This window comes from Oryzias latipes, chromosome 21, assembly GCF_002234675.1.
Source record: "Oryzias latipes chromosome 21, ASM223467v1".
NCBI classification, from domain to species: domain Eukaryota; kingdom Metazoa; phylum Chordata; class Actinopteri; order Beloniformes; family Adrianichthyidae; genus Oryzias; species Oryzias latipes.
Window position 1 is genome coordinate 3,857,149 of NC_019879.2, and position 19,768 is coordinate 3,876,916.

General features: G+C 40.3%; 1 protein-coding gene across 3 annotated transcripts; it reads right to left on the reverse strand.

The window, feature by feature from the left end:
- Positions 1-365: 365 nt before the first annotated feature.
- Positions 366-18,385, reverse strand: srpx (sushi repeat containing protein, X-linked). 3 transcript variants are annotated; one of them, XM_023950952.1, is made up of 10 exons: positions 18,228-18,385; positions 10,346-10,390; positions 8,705-8,893; positions 6,398-6,574; positions 5,057-5,183; positions 4,856-4,977; positions 3,810-3,989; positions 3,089-3,222; positions 1,814-1,935; positions 366-1,027 (listed from the first exon to the last, which is right to left on the reverse strand). In XM_023950952.1, the coding sequence occupies exons 1-10, from the start codon at positions 18,286-18,288 to the stop codon at positions 844-846; spliced, it is 1,341 nt and encodes a 446-aa protein (XP_023806720.1). In that variant the 5' UTR covers positions 18,289-18,385; the 3' UTR covers positions 366-843. The 3 variants fall into 3 exon arrangements, with proteins under 3 accessions (XP_023806720.1, XP_023806719.1, XP_004081564.1); XM_023950951.1 differs by having other exon boundaries at positions 10,334-10,390; XM_004081516.4 differs by lacking the exon at positions 10,346-10,390.
- Between the last annotated feature and the right edge of the window lie 1,383 nt (positions 18,386-19,768).

Below are 19,768 nucleotides of genomic sequence, written 5' to 3' on the forward strand. Positions count from 1 at the left end.
GTAATTCTTGGAAGAACCGGCAAAAGTAACTTTTAGATGTCCTTGGCGACGAGGTATTTTGTTAACTGCGCCTACATTTCTAATATGTTCATTTGCCATATCGTTTCATTCAGCTTGAGCCCGGGATTCATGTCTGAACTTTGCAGAGGGGAATGCCAATTTTGCAAGCTCACCCCGTTAACGGCCTTCAAAATGCAAAACATCTAAAAAAAACACATTTCCCAAGTAGTTTCCCAGTGATTTCCCAGGAAGCAATAGACGGAAACCCCTAAGAGGAGTTCTTATTTGTAGAAGGTACTAAAGGTGAATTTTTTTTTTTTAATTCAAGATGGCAGCCTCTTCCTCAGGTCAAAGGTCAACAGAACTTCAGTTGTAGACTTGGGCTGGATATTTGCACCATTCAGTTTTTTGACAGTTTCTCCTGCTGTGATGTCATCCAAGACTTCTGCAGGCCAGAAATATAAACACATCGGATTCTTCGATTTGATGATGAATCAAAACAAGGTGAATAAAAATTTGTCCCTTTAATCTGACTTTTCCAACTCAGACATGGACGCACAGATGAAATGCAGACTATATATTTATATTTTACATTAAATACTAGAAAGTTGCAAAGTGTTCCAAACGTAAAAAAGAAAAAAAAAGAAAACTCGTGAATCAAATATAAAAGCCACCAGGAGCTTCAGGTCAGAACCACCATCCAAAGCGGTGCCTCCGTGCAGACGGAACAGAAGAAGTTCAGGTAGGAACGTGTGGATGAGGACACAGCGGGGCTCGTTTTGGTCTGCTGTGAGGACAAAGGGACCCGGGGGTCACAGAGGTGCACCGAGAGTCCAGCTGGCTCTACGACTGACAGGCCTGGCCGGCCTCCTGCTGCACCAGCATCTCGTCCTTACGCAGAGGGAAGGTGTCGATGGTGGTGAATAACTCGGCCGCTGTGATGGGGAACGGGTAACGCTGCTTGTCTATGCCCTGCTTGTCTACTATCACCATTTGGAAAGACCTCTGAGGAATCCGGAGGAGTAGCCTGGAAATGAAACATCAAGAGAAGTAGCAGCGATCCTGAGACACAAACTGGTGTGTGTCTTTGTGTGTGTGTGTGTGACGGAGCGCCTCTATGTGTAGCCACATGCACATACACACCCATACCCACGCAGCATCGTTGCCCACCCGCCTCATTTCCAGACGCTATGTCGCGGAGCAAGCGCTCCTCGTGTTGGTTGTGTTGAGGGTGCACGCTCCGTACGCTTTACCAGGAAGTGTTTGTTTACAATCGGCAGTTTTAAACCGAGGAAACGCCTAGTCAGCTGTTTTAGGACGCGACCAGGAACAAATGACGGCAACAAACAAGTGTGTGAGAAAAACAAATTTCTCATTTCATTATTCAATATTACTGTGTGTAGGATTTTGGGATGGAGGGATATTTTCCTGAATAATGTGGATTATTATATGCATTTTCTTCATAAATGGTTTGCAGAAATGGCCAGAATGTGGGGAACAAAAGGGGATAATTGGGAATTCAGCCTAATGGGAGGGGCTTAAACCAGGGAGAGGGAGAGGTTGGTTGCAGTGGGGGCAATGAGAAAATGACAGGAATGTGCTCCCATTCTGTGTATTCTGAGATAGATCTATCTATCCACCTAAAGATAGCGAGATCTCGATCTTCATCTCTATAGTATATCTTAGTAAATTCACTGAGAAATATTACGTTTGGGAATTAGGGGAACAAATAAACCAAATCAATTGAAACACGCCTGCCTGGATTTGTGTATCCTCAGAGTGTGTGCGTGTGTGTGCGTGGGTTTGTGTGTACCTGAGCTGCAGAGCCAGGCCTGGAGGAAGCAGTCTGTGACGAATACGGCCTACTTGCGAGGGGTAAATCCCGACCAGCTCCACAACCGTCACATGTCTCAGGTCCAGTCCACACTGAGCGTGCTGCTCCCCACAAGACACAAACACAGACACGGATCCATAAGTTCAACAGCGCTGTTATTGATTGGTCTGCAGATGAAAGGAGGAGGAGCAAAGCTCACATCACAGAGGAGCTTGAAGTGCAGCCTTCCATCAAGGGTTTGCTCAGAAATATTTTAAGGTAAACAAGGATTGACAGTGTGTTAACAAAAGAATCATGTGGAAACAAAAATAATAACATATAACACAGGGGTGGTTGACTACAATAGGCTGTGTGTAGGCTGTGACTGTTTTAAGGGAGGAAAAACCATTTAGTGCCACCTTTACAAGATAAAAACCCTCCTTTCTGTGTTGCTAGCTCCGATATTGCTCGCCATTTTTGTTTCACCGCTAATGTTAGCTTGGGTTTGTGAGGGGCTGTAAGCTAGCAGGAGAGAGTGTGAACAAAGAGCTCTCAGCGACGCGGAGGGAAGGAAAGGGGGGTTGCTCCACTCAAAACCCAGAGGTGAATTTCTAACGAACTACTGCTGCTCTGCAGAAACTATGGCCTCCTAGAAAGCACTGGAAAGGCTCTTAAAATAGATCAAACGATGGTTTAAGTGGGACTTTAGATAAACAAAAAACACATGTCGGAAATTTCGAAAGTGCTTTCAGGTTAATAAACAAGTGAGAAAAATGAATTAAAAATAATCACTCTTTGAATGCAAAAATGTTTGCACATGTGCTGCAGTGATGAATCATCGTGTTGATTTGAGATGCAGCATCTGTGTCTGGATGATTCCAAATGCCCCTAAGAATCATGGGACATCCACACGTCTGCACGATGGACCTCCTCCTTCAAACTGCTGAACTGATGGCGGTTCATCTTTCAGCTGATGACACGTTGGGCGTAAAAGGTCAGGCGTTCACAGGCAGCACTGACTTAATGGCTGCTGACGAGTGCCGCTGAGGGGGGGGCGACATCCACCCCCAGAATAGGCCGATCAGAGAGATATGCAGTCAGACCCATGAGCTCACTGCTGTGACATTTTCTGATCTCTCTTGGTCTTTTTGTCCCACTTGGGCGTTTAAGCGCAAACAAAAACGCCACACAAAAAACACCCTCCTCCCCCTCATCCTCCTCCCCCTTCCAGCTCAGTCGCCTCACGTTCGGCTGCTGATGTGAGTCGTGCCTCACCTGGAGGTTAGTCATCTGGAAGCGGTAATTGTGATTGGAAGCCGTCGGCGCGGAGATAATGAGAAGCCGCCGCTTCTCGTAGAACTGGTCCAGCAGGGCGGCGGCGGAGCGCACGCCCACGTTGATGTTCATGGCTACGATGACATTGAATTCACAATTAAGTCAAGATATGAAGTGCAGTTGTGGCGCTGCATCCTCTCTGCATAATGTGAGTAGCTCATTAGGTGAAGTGAGATGACAGGCAGAGAGCTGCAGCACACGTTTTCCTGCTTTCCCACAGGTGACGGGATGAAGAGCGATGCTTTTAATGAATACATGCCAGGCTGCTCTCTGTGTTTATGCAGGTTCAAACCACTGACCAGTTATAGCGATAATAAAACATTTATTGAACCTAAAAAAAGTCATAATTAACTCTAAAATATCAACAAAAAAATAAAAATGGTAAAAAAAAAAGGTTTAAATATTGAATTCACTGTTTTAAAACATCACCATAACAGAGATGATCACATGAAACTATGCATTTCTATGGAATTATTATAAAAATTAAAACACAGAAAATAGTTAAGCATATTTAAAAGCAAAATGTTAATGCCAATCAAGTGTAGGATTTGTGTTCTTAACATCGCATCCTGCAATTCACAACAATTTTAAATACAAAAAGATCTAAAGCAGCCCAAAAAAAGTCCCATCTGAATGTGTGATGTTTTCCTGCTGAACATACGTGTGCAGGTCGTATCTGAGCCGGACCAGGTGAGTCCGTACTGACACACTCTGGCCGAGCTGCCCTGCAGCTCGAAGCCGCCAGTACAGGTGAACTGACAGGAGGCGCCATAGTTGTCTCCGTCCCCGTCGCACTTCATGTAGCCGTTGTCAGGAGGAAACAGGGGGCTGCAGCGCCGCACTACCAACACAGAAATAAGACTGAATACACACAAAAAGATGATTTAAAAAAAGACAAAAAACATAATTTAATCTCATTTATGCAGGTTAAACGAGATCATTTACAACCTGTATAGAGGAATTCAACTAGTTTATTGATGGTTTAGTGTAGTTCAGGTTTCAGGGTAATAATTAGCAGCACTTTCCATATTGTTTTTGTTAAATCATGTAAGAAAAATGGTTAAACACTAAACTTATCTAAGCCATAAAAAAATTATGCTGCATGAAATAAGTGACATGAAGCACGTCTTTCTTTATACTAGAGAAGAGGGGATTATTTTTCACATTTATGGGGTTATTTAGATACACAGAAAAACTGATGAATTTATGAATATGTTAGATTACAACATGATAAAAGGTTACCCCAAACCCAACAGCTTGTTGAATTGGAGCTGTGTGTTCATAGTTGTCATGTCAGTGAAACATGTCTGTTCCGTGTCCGTTCTGTGTGAGGCTGTCGAGTCCAATCAGCAGCTACATACTCGGTTAGGAGTTTGATGCTGAGCGCTCACGCCTTTCTTCAGTTTTTGGGAAGAGTCACATAAAATGCTTCTATTTAGAGGACAAATGTTGTGTTTCCTACTTCAAACCTATAGTTGACACACATCAGACATGTTTCATGACATTTCAGTGACTGCTTGATTGGGTTTTCTAGCTCGCGGGGCGTGTTCTTCGTGGCTGCACCATGACATCACGTAAAAGAGTCGGTGGTTTCAGTCCCCTCGGATTGCTCTATATGTGTTTTGTCTGCTGCGTTGTGTTGATGAGAAAATGATGAAGATGAACTCTCCAAATGTGAAGCTGACGGTCTCTTCCCCTGTGGCGTACCTCGCACTCGGAGGCTGAAGCGACAGGAGCCTTTGTTCCCGGCCCGGTCCAACACACTGTAGGACATCTTGTGGAGTCCCTCTGGAAAGTCCGATTTTGGAGGCATACCCTTTAAGATAACACTGCAAAGCACAATCTTACTTTAAACCCTTCATTTGTTTTGTTTTTTCAAGTCTGTGACACCACTAAAAGAAGACTGACTCAGTCAGGATCCCATCGGCCGTGTCCACACCCTCAGGTGTGTCCCAAGTCACCCTCGCCGTCAGCTTTCCTGGTTCTGCCCACTTATCCTTCAGGTCTGGACATTTGATTTTAGGAGGATCGACATCTATGGGCCACAGGAACCATTGGCACATTGATAAAAAACAGGAGAAAATCAGACAACACACTGATTTCAGCACTTTAAAACTAAAGTAGGTTAAAAAAAAAAAAAAGCTTAATTTGCTGCTAAATTTCCATTACGTGGTCAGATTGAATGCTCTAAAACTGCAAAAGCAAAGTTTATTCCAGCAGAAAGAGTTCTTCTTGAGGAATGACCTTTAAAGGAGCCACGGTTCAAAGCAGTCATTGCAAGAACACAACAGAAATCACTACAGTTTTCCTCACAGAGTCTGGAATCCGATAAAACTACTCAAGCTCACCGAGTCCTGATCAAAAGATCCAAATGGATAAGAATCAAAATTTATTTACATAAAACAATTTACTTCTAATTACATTTTTTTTTTTACAATTTAATGAATAAATTCTGACATTAAAATACAAAAATCACATCTCAAAGGTTGCTGCAAGGTTTAAACACGTCACCCCTAATTCTGTAAAGAACAAGAAAAAAGAAAGAGGAAGAAAAAACTGCTGTGACTAAATATATTCATCTGCACGACTGAAGCTTTGGGTTATTATTGAGCCTCCAGTGCAAATGCAATAAAGGCAATAAAGATAGAAAGAGATTCTCATAAAAATCCAGGTTCTTTCTCTCCGCTCAGATTTAATTGCAGAAGTTAAAATTATTTGGGGGTTAATTATCCATAATATGCTGCCTATATTTTTATCTTGAAAGAATCCAAAACCTCCATGAGGAATAATGTTTCACTGAAAGCGCCGCTCTGGTTTTTTGAGGTCATGTGATCTATTTCCAAATCGTTTGTTTTTTTAATGACAATTATGCCGTTTTCTACATAGTTTCTGCTGATCGGCAGCAGTTCATTAGAAACTATTGGTGTTGAGCAACCCCGCCCCCTTTCCCCTCCCCGTTGATGAGAGCACAGAGCAGTTAAGGCCTACCTAGCGTATTTTCTACCTCACAAATAGGCTTTTTTTGAATTTTTTTTCATCTGCTTCTGGGTCACAACAATGTGAATAAAGAAATACTCAGACGTGTAGTTTTCTTCATATACTGTATGTCCTCCATCTTGAGAAAAATGCCACAAGAACATGTTTAAAACACAGAGTGGGTCTTTAAATTAAACTCCCACCAGGAGTGACCTATCCCATTGGCTGTACAGCTCATGTGTGCGTGGTGGACTAAAGCTCATGCAGCCTTACCAGTGCAGGTGGGAATGGCAGAACTCCACATCTTGTTATACTGGCAGGTCGCCGTCTTCTGGCCCTTTAAGGTGAATCCCGGGGCGCAGAAGAACTCACAGCGAGAGTTGAAGTAGGAGCCGTCTGAGCATTTGTGGCCCCCGTTGATGGGCATGTCCAGTTTGGGACAGCGGACCTCTGCACACAGAGAGAGATTTTAACAGCTGCACTTTTTTTTATAATATCCGTAAGTGACTTTAATTCTGCACTGATTCACTATTTACTGATTTATCAGTAGCCTGTGACGTTACAGTGACGATGGGATCCTTTTTAAATCCAGGCTGAGACTAGAGGAGATAGTCACTTTAATTTGTAGCCGGTTTACATACGCTCTCGTTTTTATTTATTTTACGTTTTAAATGTTTACATTTTTCTTGTAAATGTAATTTATTGTTTTCTCCTAGCCAGGACTCCCTTGAAAAAGAGAATCTTAATCTCAATGGGACATTTCCTGGGTAAATAAAAAGTTAAATAAAAATTAAAAATAAATCCTCCACACAGTAAAACCAAGGTCTTTAATACGGTACTTTTACAGAATCACAGAGAATGTAGCTTCCAGCAAAGGCTACAGAAAAACTATGAAGACAGAAATGAAGAGGCAGAACTGTTGCCAGCCAACAGGAACTCACTTCTTCTTTGCATACACACCTGTCCTTGGCAAAGTAATACTGCCCTAACAGAATAAACATTAGGCGGTCGTATGTGAAAAGAGTTCTATAAAATATGTTCTATTTGATTTTTTATGTGAAAATACAACAGGAATTCACTGCTGTGGAATATAAACGGACTGATGAGGCGATGACGTCTCAGTAGGTGAAAAAGCGGAACGAAAACCTTTAAAAATCAACAGTTAACAGAAGTGATGCTATGATCCGTATCTGTTAAAAAAATTACAAATATTTTAGGGTTTTCGAAGGACTTTAGCATGAAGTTTGTGTTTATTTGTCATTAAAAAAAAGGCAACATACGTAACTTCTTGATGCCGGATTTTATTTCCAATTATATAAAAAATATTCTTCAATTTTTTTTTCTTTCTTTTCTTTTCTAGGTGATACTAAATGAAGTGGAGTCCTGGATTTAATGGTACGATGCGAATTGAGACATATGGTATGAAGGAGTTATACAGACTTATTGAAACATTCGTCTATACAAGCATTGACTTGGTGGTGGATTAAGCCCCTAGTAGCTACTTTGGGAGGTGAACATGTCTTAATCTGGAAGTCAAAGGCCTGTGTCTGTCAGGGATGGAGGCTTGTCGAGGACCCTAACCCAGCTTCCAGGTAGATCCTCATAATAAGTAAGGGTTAATGGCAGACGAAGTGTGCATCATTACTTTTTAACGCACGCCGTGGAAGCCTGAACTGTCCGACACTTTAAAAAGTAATAATGCACACTGTGAAGGCTATTAACACGCTTATATCATGTTCACTTACAAAAGCAATACATATTAACCAGTTTTTGGTCCTTAAATTGGATCGCTTTTCTGACAAAAAGCAGACTATTTGTTACGTGGCATAACAAATTGTCCGCGACGCGCCGCACCACCGCTGCAGTCAAGATTCGGCGATATATATATATATATATATATATATATATATATATATATATATATATATATATATATATATATATATGCTGATCGTCCGGATGGGTTGAATAAAGCATCAGTTCAGAGAGAAAGTTCACCTCTTACTGCTTGTTTTTGTCCAAATGATGAAGCAAAAGGTTGTTTTAAAGAAGTCGGCGCAGTGATACAAAACATTTAAGCTAGGTGACCGGAACTTCTTTTTTCACCGTACAGTTATAACTGCGGTATATCACTTTTTAATGCACACCCAGCAGCCACCCAGCAGAATCGAGTATTCACCCCGACCATGGTATAAAACTTAAATAATGACAAAAAGCAGCATAAAACCAAACAAGAACCTGACAAACAGCGGAGACAAGTAGAAAACCTTGGACTTATATATATGTGGGGCAATGAACGGAAATAAAAACAGTCAAGTAATTGGAGACTTAACCTGGCGTGCTGTCACTGGAGGTAAAAAAGGAACCAAATTGAGAACTAAAGATGACTAAAGGTGAAAAATATAAACCAAAAACTGCACCTATACCATGACATTCTCTTGTTTTGTGCCAAATAAATGTGGATGCAATGTCTTATATCTCCTAAGTTCAGCATCTGTGTCCACTGAGCTCTGAAGTGACCCGCCAGGCTTGCTGCAAACATGCGTGTGAACGTGAGTTCAGGTGTTCGCTGGCTCTCACCTCTGCAGGCGTAGTTGGAGGACCAGTGTTTGTTTGCCATACAAACCACCTCAGAGTTTTGCGTCTCGTATCCCCGCTTACAGCGGATTTTACACCGAGTCCCCATCACGTTCTTGTAGTGTTCCCCTCGCGGCGTGCGGCAGCTCACATCTCCGTGTTTCAACTTGATGGGTGCACACCATGGGGTTCCTAAAGGGAGAGGAAGGAGCTTTTATGTGGAGAATCAAAGGGGCTGCCTGCCTGTATGAGCCTTGGAGCATCAGAGACTGGATAACAAGCTGTTACCAGGAAAAAAGGTTTGAAGAAACGTTTCTCAGAGGATTAAAAACGTGAAAATACGAAACCCACCCATCTCCATAGGATACGGCGGATTTCTTTTTACCTTCTCTGTGGTTTCCCATGGCTAGATGTACTTTGAGAGTAAAAAGCAGACTGCTTTAGCTGAGAAAAAGACATAATAACATGGCTGTGCTTCTTGCACTTCACTTTTTAATTCAATTTTTGTGTTTCTGTTTTTGCCCCCCCCAAACATATAGTCAAGAAACTATTATTACTAAAAATATAACAAAATATTTTACCCGTTTTATTCAAATTGTAGCAAAAGTGACACACTTTTTCAGTTTTTTTTAATCATAAAAATGCTTTAAAAAAAAAAAACATTTTTTCCCCAAATGGCAATATGTTTCTCTCTTTATATACACCAGCCCATCTCTACAAGGCTGGTGTAAAAAAGTCCTCAAATGAGACCAAATTTCTGGGACAGCGCAGAGTAATCGAAGTCGTTCATTGATCTTCTGCTGGGTCATAAAAAAGCATTCAGCTCTGCAGCCAAACACACATCTGCCCATTTGGAGAAAAAGTGCACGACAGCCTACTTTCACCTACAGATCAGTAAAAAAATATTTTGTGAATATATATATATACCGGTATTTATTTATTTTTTTGAGTGAATATTCTGATTTTCAAACCAGAAGCTACTGTACAACTCTGACAACATTTGATAAACAGCAATGTTATTTTTATTTGTATATATAATTATTTTAAGAAATCTTAATATTTGAACTGTCCTTTACTAAAAAAAAAAATATTGTTATTTTAGTTCTAATTTTAGTTTTAAAATATATTTTAGAAAGTATTTCCAAAATTGTATCTAAACTAAAAAAAATAGTTTTAGTTTTTGTAACTCCAAAACTGTAATTTTTGTAATAATGCTGTGCCGATATTTCTCTATAAAGCCATCATCTGCCAAAATTGCAGCAAGCAGAGTTTTAATTAAAATGAATGTTTCCTTGATATTGGATTTTCATGTCTGGTTGCATCTTAAAAGCATAGTATATATTTCATAAAAATGTTACTGTAAAAACACCATCAATGTAGTATAATATGAGATAAGATAAGATAAGATAAGATATGTCTTTATGTTAAAATCTAATTGTCTAACTATTTCTTTAGTTTCCGTTTAGGTTTAGAGTTTTTTTAACAAATAAATCTTCCAAATTTGTATTTGGGTGGCATCATTTCATCAGAAGAACAAAAAAGTACCCATCTATGTGAAATGGTAGTGGAGATTTATCCTCATGTATTTTAATGGTGCGTTTTCTGTTTCAGAAGCCAACCAAGTGCAGTCACCTTTATACCTACGAGAAGACCAGTCCTCGTCGTCTCCATAGGCATAATGTCCTGACCCTAAAGGGGTGACAGACAGACAGAAGACAGGGCAAAGCAGTTCATGTGAAAAGCTGTTTGAAAGCAGAGTCCTGCGGCCGACCCGGAGGCCATCGTTTGTCTGATGTTTCAACTTGATCAGACTTCCTGGAGCTTCAGCCTTAGACTAAAAACGTCCCAACTGAGAGTTCAATTCTGAGAGCTATTCAGGAAATTTGTCAGGATAACATTAAAAAGCCCTTCATCTTACTGTAATGAAGTAAGTTGCCAGGGGCGATCGAAACCATCAGGACTGTTTAGTAAATGTAAACAGAAAAAAATAGAAAAAACGGCATCCAGTTTCCACAGTACTTGGTATCCTTATGTGTACATTACTATTATTGCTTGTAAAAATTGGCCTATTTGTGCTCAGTTACTTTCTAAAGTGCTTTCAAATGACATTAACCCAAACAATCCAAATGAAAAAGTTAAAGAAGTTAACGTATGACGTCACACATCCCTGCATTTTTCAGTTGCTGTGTCATCAAAGTCTCCTCACAGTCTTAGGAGCTCAAGGAAACTTGACAAACACGCTTCTATCCTTAACGGAAAATGTTTTTAATTTGTAATGTTGGTAATTTGTAATTTTTTTTTTATGACATCTTGCTAAAGTCTGTTGAAAAATGGAAAGTGCTTTCAAACTCCATCTCCCAGAATCCTTTTCTACTCTACCTGCATTCAGAGGCAGCCTGAACTTTCAACACAAGTCATTCAAACGGGGAAAAAGTGCAATGCTAACGTACACACCAGGCATGTGATGCGCACTGGGTCTTGATCGTGCTTTCAAAATACGGCGTTCCCACTGGACGCTCGCTGCCCGATGCTAGCGCACGTACTCACACGTTAAAGAGGCTCGGAGAGAAACGTCAAAGCAGTGCAAGTCTTGTAAATCTTGTCCCAAGGTTTTTTCTTTCACAGCTCTATTCCGATAAATGAAAGACTTTTTAATTGGACATGGCTGCTTGAACGGTGTGAACAAAGCTCTATTATATTTTCCCCTTTTAATTCAGGGACGTTTGGTTTGAAAATTCGGTTCAGAATGCGAACTTTGCGAGTTCTTGGTCACATGCCCGGTGTGAACACAGCTTCACGGAGCGGAGTTTAGTAAATGCTGAAAGACAAATGTGATGACCAATTTGTCTTTCACTGAGAGGCAGAGCAGGCTCATATTTATGAGCGTGAGGGGACGAGGGTGTGGAAGGGGTTGGGATCAGAAGGGAGGGGCGTTCAATCCTACAGCTTGTAATGGACTCCAGTGTGAGTGCGTCCACTGTTCAGAGTCTGCAAAGGCGTGTTCAAACCTCCCAGCATCATACGTGAACCACGCGTTCCAGGAGCCTAGCAGCTTCATCCATATGCTCCAGTCTTTATTTTGGCTTTCCTTCATCGTAACACAACTTTTTCAGCTGTTACACACACACCCACACACATCATGGATGCAGACCACACTCCGTGGAGGGCAGGGAGTAAACCCACGCACCGTGACTGGGATTCAGCGGTCTGATGAGAAAACTTTACCGTCTGCTCCTTAATGGGGCGCAAAGACAGTAAATAAAAGCTAATTACAGTTTTCACGCCTCTGGGGAAGAGCATGAGAGAAACACAATTCAAAGTGAGCATCTTTTTCCAGCTCCACATGCTTCAGGAAAACCAACAGCTCTGCCAGACTAAGCAGGGATTCAATAGGATGTGAGGATTGACACTAGAATCAAATTAACGGAAATAATAAGAGTTTTTTTGGGGCCTATTAAAGCATTCATGGCATTAAAATATCCGAGGCTCCATGCATCAGTAAGTTATTACTATTGGCCTCATTCTTGCCCAATTTTCTCTCAAATGGATTATTGATTAGATCAGTGTTTTTCAACCTTTTTTGAGCCACGGCACACTTTAACCTTGACAAAAATCCCGCGGCACACCAGCATCCAAAAAAATAGATAAATGAAAAAAAAACAAAAGCTCAGTCTGTATTGATCTACAGCCGCTCTGCAATCTCACATGCATTTTTGTGATAATTGTTGCAGAAAACGCTGGAAGCTGCAGCTGTTTTTTCTAAAAGATGTATTAAAAATTAAGTCAAAAGATTCAAAAACTGTTTGATGTGTGTTCGTTGTTTTAAGACGTTAAGAGGAGAGACTCATTGTGCGCTAAAACAGTCACTTTACTGCATCATGGGAGATGTAGTACCCGTAATCCGCCGACCGTAGAAAGACCAGCGTCTTTGAGCTTCATGGTTTTGTTCAATTGTTCCAGTCTGATACCAGATTCTGTGGAAAGCTACACCGCTAAAGACGAGCTTTACTTGGTATTTTTGTTAGAACAGAGAGACTTTTTTGCGCTAAATCGAAACAAGGAAGTGAAAACTTTAACCACTTCTGATTGGTCAGACTGATGACATGTGATTTAGCCTTCAAGAATGATTGGTGGAGACAGTTAAAGGGGCGGGACTTTTCCTTACACACTTATAGCTGCAGCTAAATCGCGGTATCCCGTTATTCTAATCAAAATGTCTTTAATAGAATCATATAAACACAAAGAAAAAATAATTTTATGATATTTCACATTCTTAACTTCTCAGTGTTTTATCAGGGTCTGTTTGGATGAACAAAGAGCTGATTTCCTGGAGATGGAAAATGTTTTAGATCAGTTAATGAGGGCAATTTCTCACGGCACACTTGACCATCTCCCACGGCACACTAGTGTGCCGCGGCACACTGGTTGAAAAACACTGGATTAGATGAAGAAACGGTTTTTTTTTTTTTGTGTACCTCTGTTGCATCCTGAATTACTTTCTAAAAAAACGCATTCATTGTTTTCTTATGCAAAGATGAACAATCATTCTGTTTTGTCATGTTCTCTTTTTGCTCAAAAATGAAAGCCATCTCTGTTTCACTGGTTACCAGTTTTTAATACGATTGTTTCCTTCTGACAATTTGAACTTTTCTAATCAAAAAAATTGACTGAATTTGTATTTACCACAAAACCTTTTTCACTGTGTCCCTTCGGAATTAAAAGATTCACTTTGATTCTTATTTCACCTAATTACAGAAGAAAAAACAGAACTTTGTAACTGAAGTGAATGTTTTAGAATTTAGCAGCAAAAAAAAATGTTTTTGACAAAAGAAATCCCCAATATAAAACAAAAAAAATGAAATCTGTGTCCTAAATGTTGTCAAAACACTGAAGCAGGAGAAAATCTATACTTATATTAAAGTGTAAAACTTTTTTATTTAATAATCTTAAAAAGTATTCTTATAAATATCTAAGAAAAGTCAAACTTTTGCCAACTTTTAGCGCATTTGCTAACAGTGACTGGTTTGTGCTCAAATCTTTAATATTCAGCCTTGAAGTGCTTTTTTTGTGATAAATAGAATAATTAAAACGCACCCCCCCCCTCTTACTTAGGTCAACGACAGAAACATCTGCTACAATGAAGTGTCAGCGTTCTTCCTGAGTTCAGTTAGTGCTTGTTCGTGAAAAATTCCACATTCAAGGAATTCAAAAGGCAGGAAAAGGCAGCTCCTGGTTCTTCCTCATTCATTTTCTATTTTTTGGATTAATCTGTCAAAATGACGAGCTGGGGAGCCACAGCCAGCGTCCTCTTCAACATCAAAGCGCCGAAGACTCTGCCAAGCATGAATAGAGCATAAACAGCAGGAACTTGTCTCTCTGACGAGCCTCCTTTAAAATGATTGAGTCTGATATTCTAATTAGCTGCTCCCTGTAGTGCAAACTGTTAATGTAAGATGTAAGACAAGCTCACGAAGAAGAGCAAAGCAAAGATAAAACATGATGTTTCTTGACAACTTGACTCCGCATTTTTTTATTGAATTTAATATAATTATTTTAGCCAACTCAATGGAGACAAAGGTTAACATTTTTCCATGGGTGTTTCCAAACGTTTTGAGGCCCGGCAGGCCCTTCCTGCACACCATGCATAAAGTCTTAATATACCGGGACGATCAGCGTATATAAATATCGCTTTATATCGCAGAATCTTGGCTGCAGCGGTGGTGCGGCGTGTTGTCATGTTACCATGCCAAGGCGACGCACCACGTAACAAATAGTCCGCTTTTTGTGAAAAAAGTGATCCAAATCGGAAACAAAACAAGAATTAAGGACTTAAAACTGGTTACTATTTATTTTTTTGTAAATTACCATGGTATAAGTGGGTCAATGGCCTTCGAAGTGTGCATTTTCACTTTTTAACGCACTTTGCGAGAGCAACGGCGTGCGTTAAAAAGTGATAATGCATACTTTATCGGCCACTAACCATTACTTATGTAATTCGCTAATCATTTTTATTTTAAATGAACAAAAAATAAACATGATCAGAGACACATCGATATCTTTTAATACTCCAAGGATGCAGAAAAAGTTCTCAAAAGAGGAATTTTAGCCCAATTATATTCACTGTTTTTAACCATGTCATCTCTGCAAACTGTGAATGAAATTCTTTTTTTTTTTTAATCTACTCAATCTATTTAATAATATTTAATGTCACATTTTTTCAGAACAAAAACAAGACTGTCATCTATCCTAAAATACTTTTATTTTGGCGGGAATTTCCTTCTTAAATGTTAGTTTTATAACAACAGAAAAAGTAAAATTAAGTTTCGTACAAGGACCAACTTTCAGAAGGTGGGGGGTCGACTACAAACCAACCATTATATTGTTTTGTACCTTAAACTAAATGACAGGGTTTAGGCTTCCACAAAGCTCCAACTGCTGACCTCTCATCAACTCTCAAGGTAAGCTGATCATTTACACCAGCAACGGTTATGAAAGTAGAACCTAGGAGTCGCAGCGGCTCCCAAATCTGTAAGAGCCCCAAGCATTTGTTTACATAGCATAACATGTTGAAGAGGATTCAATCAAGGTGGTGGCAGGCAGTGAACAACAAACTGAACTGTTCCTGCCGCATCACAACTTTAGATTCTAGCCTATTTCGATGGTTTACGTGAAAAAACATGCTTCTACATGCTGTTACTGCCTCTTAGTTAGTGCCTATGTAGGTACCATAACCGTTCGGTTAGGAACTTCCGTTCGGGGTCCTTTCGACTGAAGGTACCGTCACACTACGGTAACCGCACTAGGACAAACAACGTAGCGTTGAGATCTGCTCGGGCTCTACAAATTTTCATTTCACATTCCCTTTTGTGACCTAAAGTTATTTTCCCTCATAAATTGTGTCTGACAATATTCTTTGTAATTTTTATGAAGAGATTTTGCCACAATCCGCTTGTTATTCCAGTTTAAGTTCAGCCATGGCGGAAAATGTTGTCAGCACGGCTAAATGTTGTTCTTGTGGGTCCGTTCTGCCAGTAATAAAGCACTGGGTGCACGGATTAAAAAAACTATAAGCGAACATGCATTCAATAATAATCATAACAATAATAAAAGCACGTTTAGAAGACAATCTCGCTTTATGTCGGAGCTGTGTTTGTTTACAACAGACTTCATAATATGTTCTTCTATGTTAGTATTGTAATTATTCCAGACCAATCACTATCTGACACGTCATCGGACCAACGGACAGCCAATCATATAATGTGACGTCAGCATTAGTCCCAGGACCCCGAACGGAAGTTCCAGGCCGAACGGTTATGGTACCTACACCTCTATCATCTTAGATACAAAAGAGTTTCACACGTTTTACTAACCCATCTTTACTGTAATCTTTAGTTTTGTGGCGGAAAATTTCATTTGCACTTCTGAGTACTTCATTCAAATTATTGTGAATCTGGAGCAGACGAAAAAAATGTCATTTGAGAAAAAAATCATATTTGTGACAATGAAAATATGCTGGGCGAGCCAAAAGATCCCTGCGCCGCTCTATTCCCATGTGTGGGCTTGTAGACTACTAGACCCACGTACGTCTTTGAGCTGGAATCTTGAATATCACTTACCTATAAATGTGTCTTTATAAAATGATCAATGACTTTTGAAGCTTTTCTTAAGGGTTTTGTGTAGTCGATCATTTCTCCATTGAAAGAAAATACCTATTGACTTGATCAACATTTAACAGCAAATTTAACCAAACCTGACCTCCCAAAACATTTGTTCTGGTGTTGTCATTTGTTTGGACTTCGCTCAGTCTCCCATTCTTCTCCCACACTTCCCTTTAGTCCACGTTCACAAAAGCACAATACCTCCAAACCAAAGGAAAGTTGTGGGGGCATTTTATGCGCAAGCTATATCCTGTTTTTGTGAAAATGCACATGTCAATGCCTGTTTTTTACCTGACAGAACTTTCTATTTTCTTCCTTTTCTCTTCCTATCCATGGATGGGGGGGGGTTGTTGGCTTTTACCCAAATTCTTCTCAACACAAGCAGGACTTTTCTTCCCAGAAACTGAAACCGCTTTGGAAAATAGGCTTTTACAAAACCAGCCCAAAAAGGGGTTTTAACTGTGGAAAAAACAAGAGCCTCCAGAACAGATCTAGAACATTTCCTCCTGCTTATCTCAGGAGATGTTGCCCTGGTGCAGCCAGACATCTTTGCACAACTAATAAAAGGCCTAATTGACTGCCAGAACAGGCATAAACAACCCCCTGTAAAATAAACCCCTCATAAAAGCATGCAGACACGCAGATAGCAGGGTTTTTTTTTGTCTGTCAGTGTAAATCTGCTTTGCAGCGTGTAGTCAAGTTACAGCCTGTATGATCTTGTGGTCGTGGTGAGCCACTCTGCAACCCTCTACAAGCACCCGACCGCAAACTACATCCATACCCCCACCATGAAATATATCGACCCCCTATGACAGGGGGGTAAAACTTTGTAATCTTTGGTATTTAACGCTTTTCTGCGTAAGAAAATAAACATTTTAACAATCAGGAAAGACAAAATTCGCTGTTGCTCTCATAGAATATAGAAATCTTTTTAACCCTTAGTAGTCCAGGGTCTTTATAAGCATTTTTTTCTACTTTGCAGTTTGTTCTATTAATTTATCTTTAAAACTATTTTTGCAGCAATACTGGATATCAATATTATAAGTTCTTAACAGCTTTTGTTTTTACTGATATATTCTGATTATATATATATATATATATACCAGTTAGTATTTTGTGGGAGCAAATTTGCATTTTGTGCGCAAAAAAATTGCATTGTCTAGTCACAAATTAGCATTTTGTGTGCAAAAAGTTAGCATTTTGTAGCCACAATAAGCACAATGAGGGCACACAATTGTATTTCGTGGGCAGAATTGTCATTTTGACTACACAAAGTATTAACTTGTTTTCAATTAATACATATTTTCTGTGTAAATATTTCCGCTTTGAGGGTATAAATGAGTATTTTGTGTGCACAAGTTAACGTATCGTGTCTACTAAATAACATTTTTTCAATTAGTGACAGGAATTGATGCCACTTAAATACCCATTTTTGCTCACAGAGTGCTAATTTGTGCCCACAAATGAAATGATTTATTTTGAGGAAACATTTTAGAATGCCACGTTCAGGGCTCCGTATCTTCACTTATCCAATAGGCAAGAACTGAGCAGATTATGTGGAAACAGTGGGGCTCTTTGACTGGAGTCTGTCCCCCACGTGCACACTGCACTCCCCCCGCTTCACACCCCCCTCCACGTAAACAGCAGCGGCTCAGCAGAAGCCCCCCACCCTCAAAGAAAAAGGAAAAAGAAAGGAAAATCCTCCCAAAGTCAAAGATGTGACTCCACATTTGTACTCATTCTTCAGGACAGGACACCCTGCAGAAAACTGCTCCCTTCTCTAAATCGATCTAGCCCCCACCACCCACCCAGGAGGAGGTCTGAAGCCCCCCCAGCCTCCTGGATGAGTCTCCTCCGTCAGTTCTTACCTTCATACCCGGAGGTGAAGCCCAGCTGGAGCAGGAGGAGCAGCAGCGGCTTCAGGTCCATGTCGGGGCTCCTTTTCGACGAGGGGGGAGAGCAACTTGAGCGCAGTCCTGCTCCGTCCGGACGGAGGTCTCCTCCAAGGCCCGCCTCTCCTGCAGCGAGGGAGGACCCGGGCGCCGCGAGGGAGCAGGAGGCAGGCGGAGGAAACGCAGGAGGGCTGCAGGCGGAGCAGGACCTCCAACTGCTGGAAGTTCAGCATTCTGCCTTCCTCTGACTATTTCATGTATCCACAGCCCTCCTAGACATTCAAATCAACCAACACCATCATTCTGTGAAACACTTCAATTTGCTCCAATCCTTTGCTGGTAAAAAGTTGTGGGATTTCTATTATAAAGAGCTTTAAAATCCTTTAAAGACCAACTCCTACATGAACATTTGGTTTGTTAACACGTTCTTGTGGTATTGTTTTCATGATGGAGGTCACCAGTGGCGGTTCTACACTAACTGACTCCCCCGGGCGAGTAACCCCCCCAGCGCCCCCTCACATGTACAAATTTGACAATATCCTTTTGTGTTTGTGTCAAACTCAGGCGCACAGTGGGAATGAATCCAAAACACGCTTAAGGTTGCGGGCCGATAAACAAACAGGGGGGTGATGGGAAATCAGGGAAGGCTTACTCTGCGCCAACAGTTCCACCCACAACTTAGAGGGTAAATTTGTAATGAACTACTGCCACTCTGCAGAAACTATGAAAACAACAGTTGTTTGTTTTTATTTTTTTCAATTTTAGCTAAAAACGGGATAATCATAATCAAAAGACCACTGGGAACGCTTTGAAAATAGATCAAAAGCTGATCGGAAAAGGGTGAATAATCAGAGGACCTGACTAGTATGAACTGAAAATGTATATATGGAGGATACTTAATGTAAATAAAGACAGCTATGAATAGACAAATTAACCTCGAGTTACTGTGAAAGAGGGACAACTATAAACAGAACTTTAAGAAAATGAGGCTAGAATTTACAATCCTCACAGTACCCCTTCCCTAAAGGGGAAATTCTAGATGCCCTATCATAATAGGGAGGAGGGGGGCAGGGAGAGCAACAGAACAAGAGCAAAGCCTGAAAACACTTTAGGTTCCTGCCACTAAATGGAGGTGATAGGAAAACTGGTGAAAACTTGGTGTAGGACTCAAAAATATTTTAGAACCTGATTTTCAAGGTTATTTTATCCTGGAAAAAAATCAAAAACAATACTTTTTTTTTTCCGTCTTACAAATTGTGATTGCAACCTCAAATAAACATTGATGCCACACAACAACTCAATAAGTAAGAGAACACTTAAAAATCTACTCCTAATAATCACAATGTAGCATTACAGCTGCTAGTCTTTAATAATTAATGTTCCTACAAATTTACAGCAACACTAAAAGATTTTCCGAGGAAAGGTGCTGCAAATCTGACTCCATACACTTCTGCACACATGCAGAGATAACTGGGAGAAAACGTTGTTCTAAAAAAAACACGACTCCTCAGTCTCAT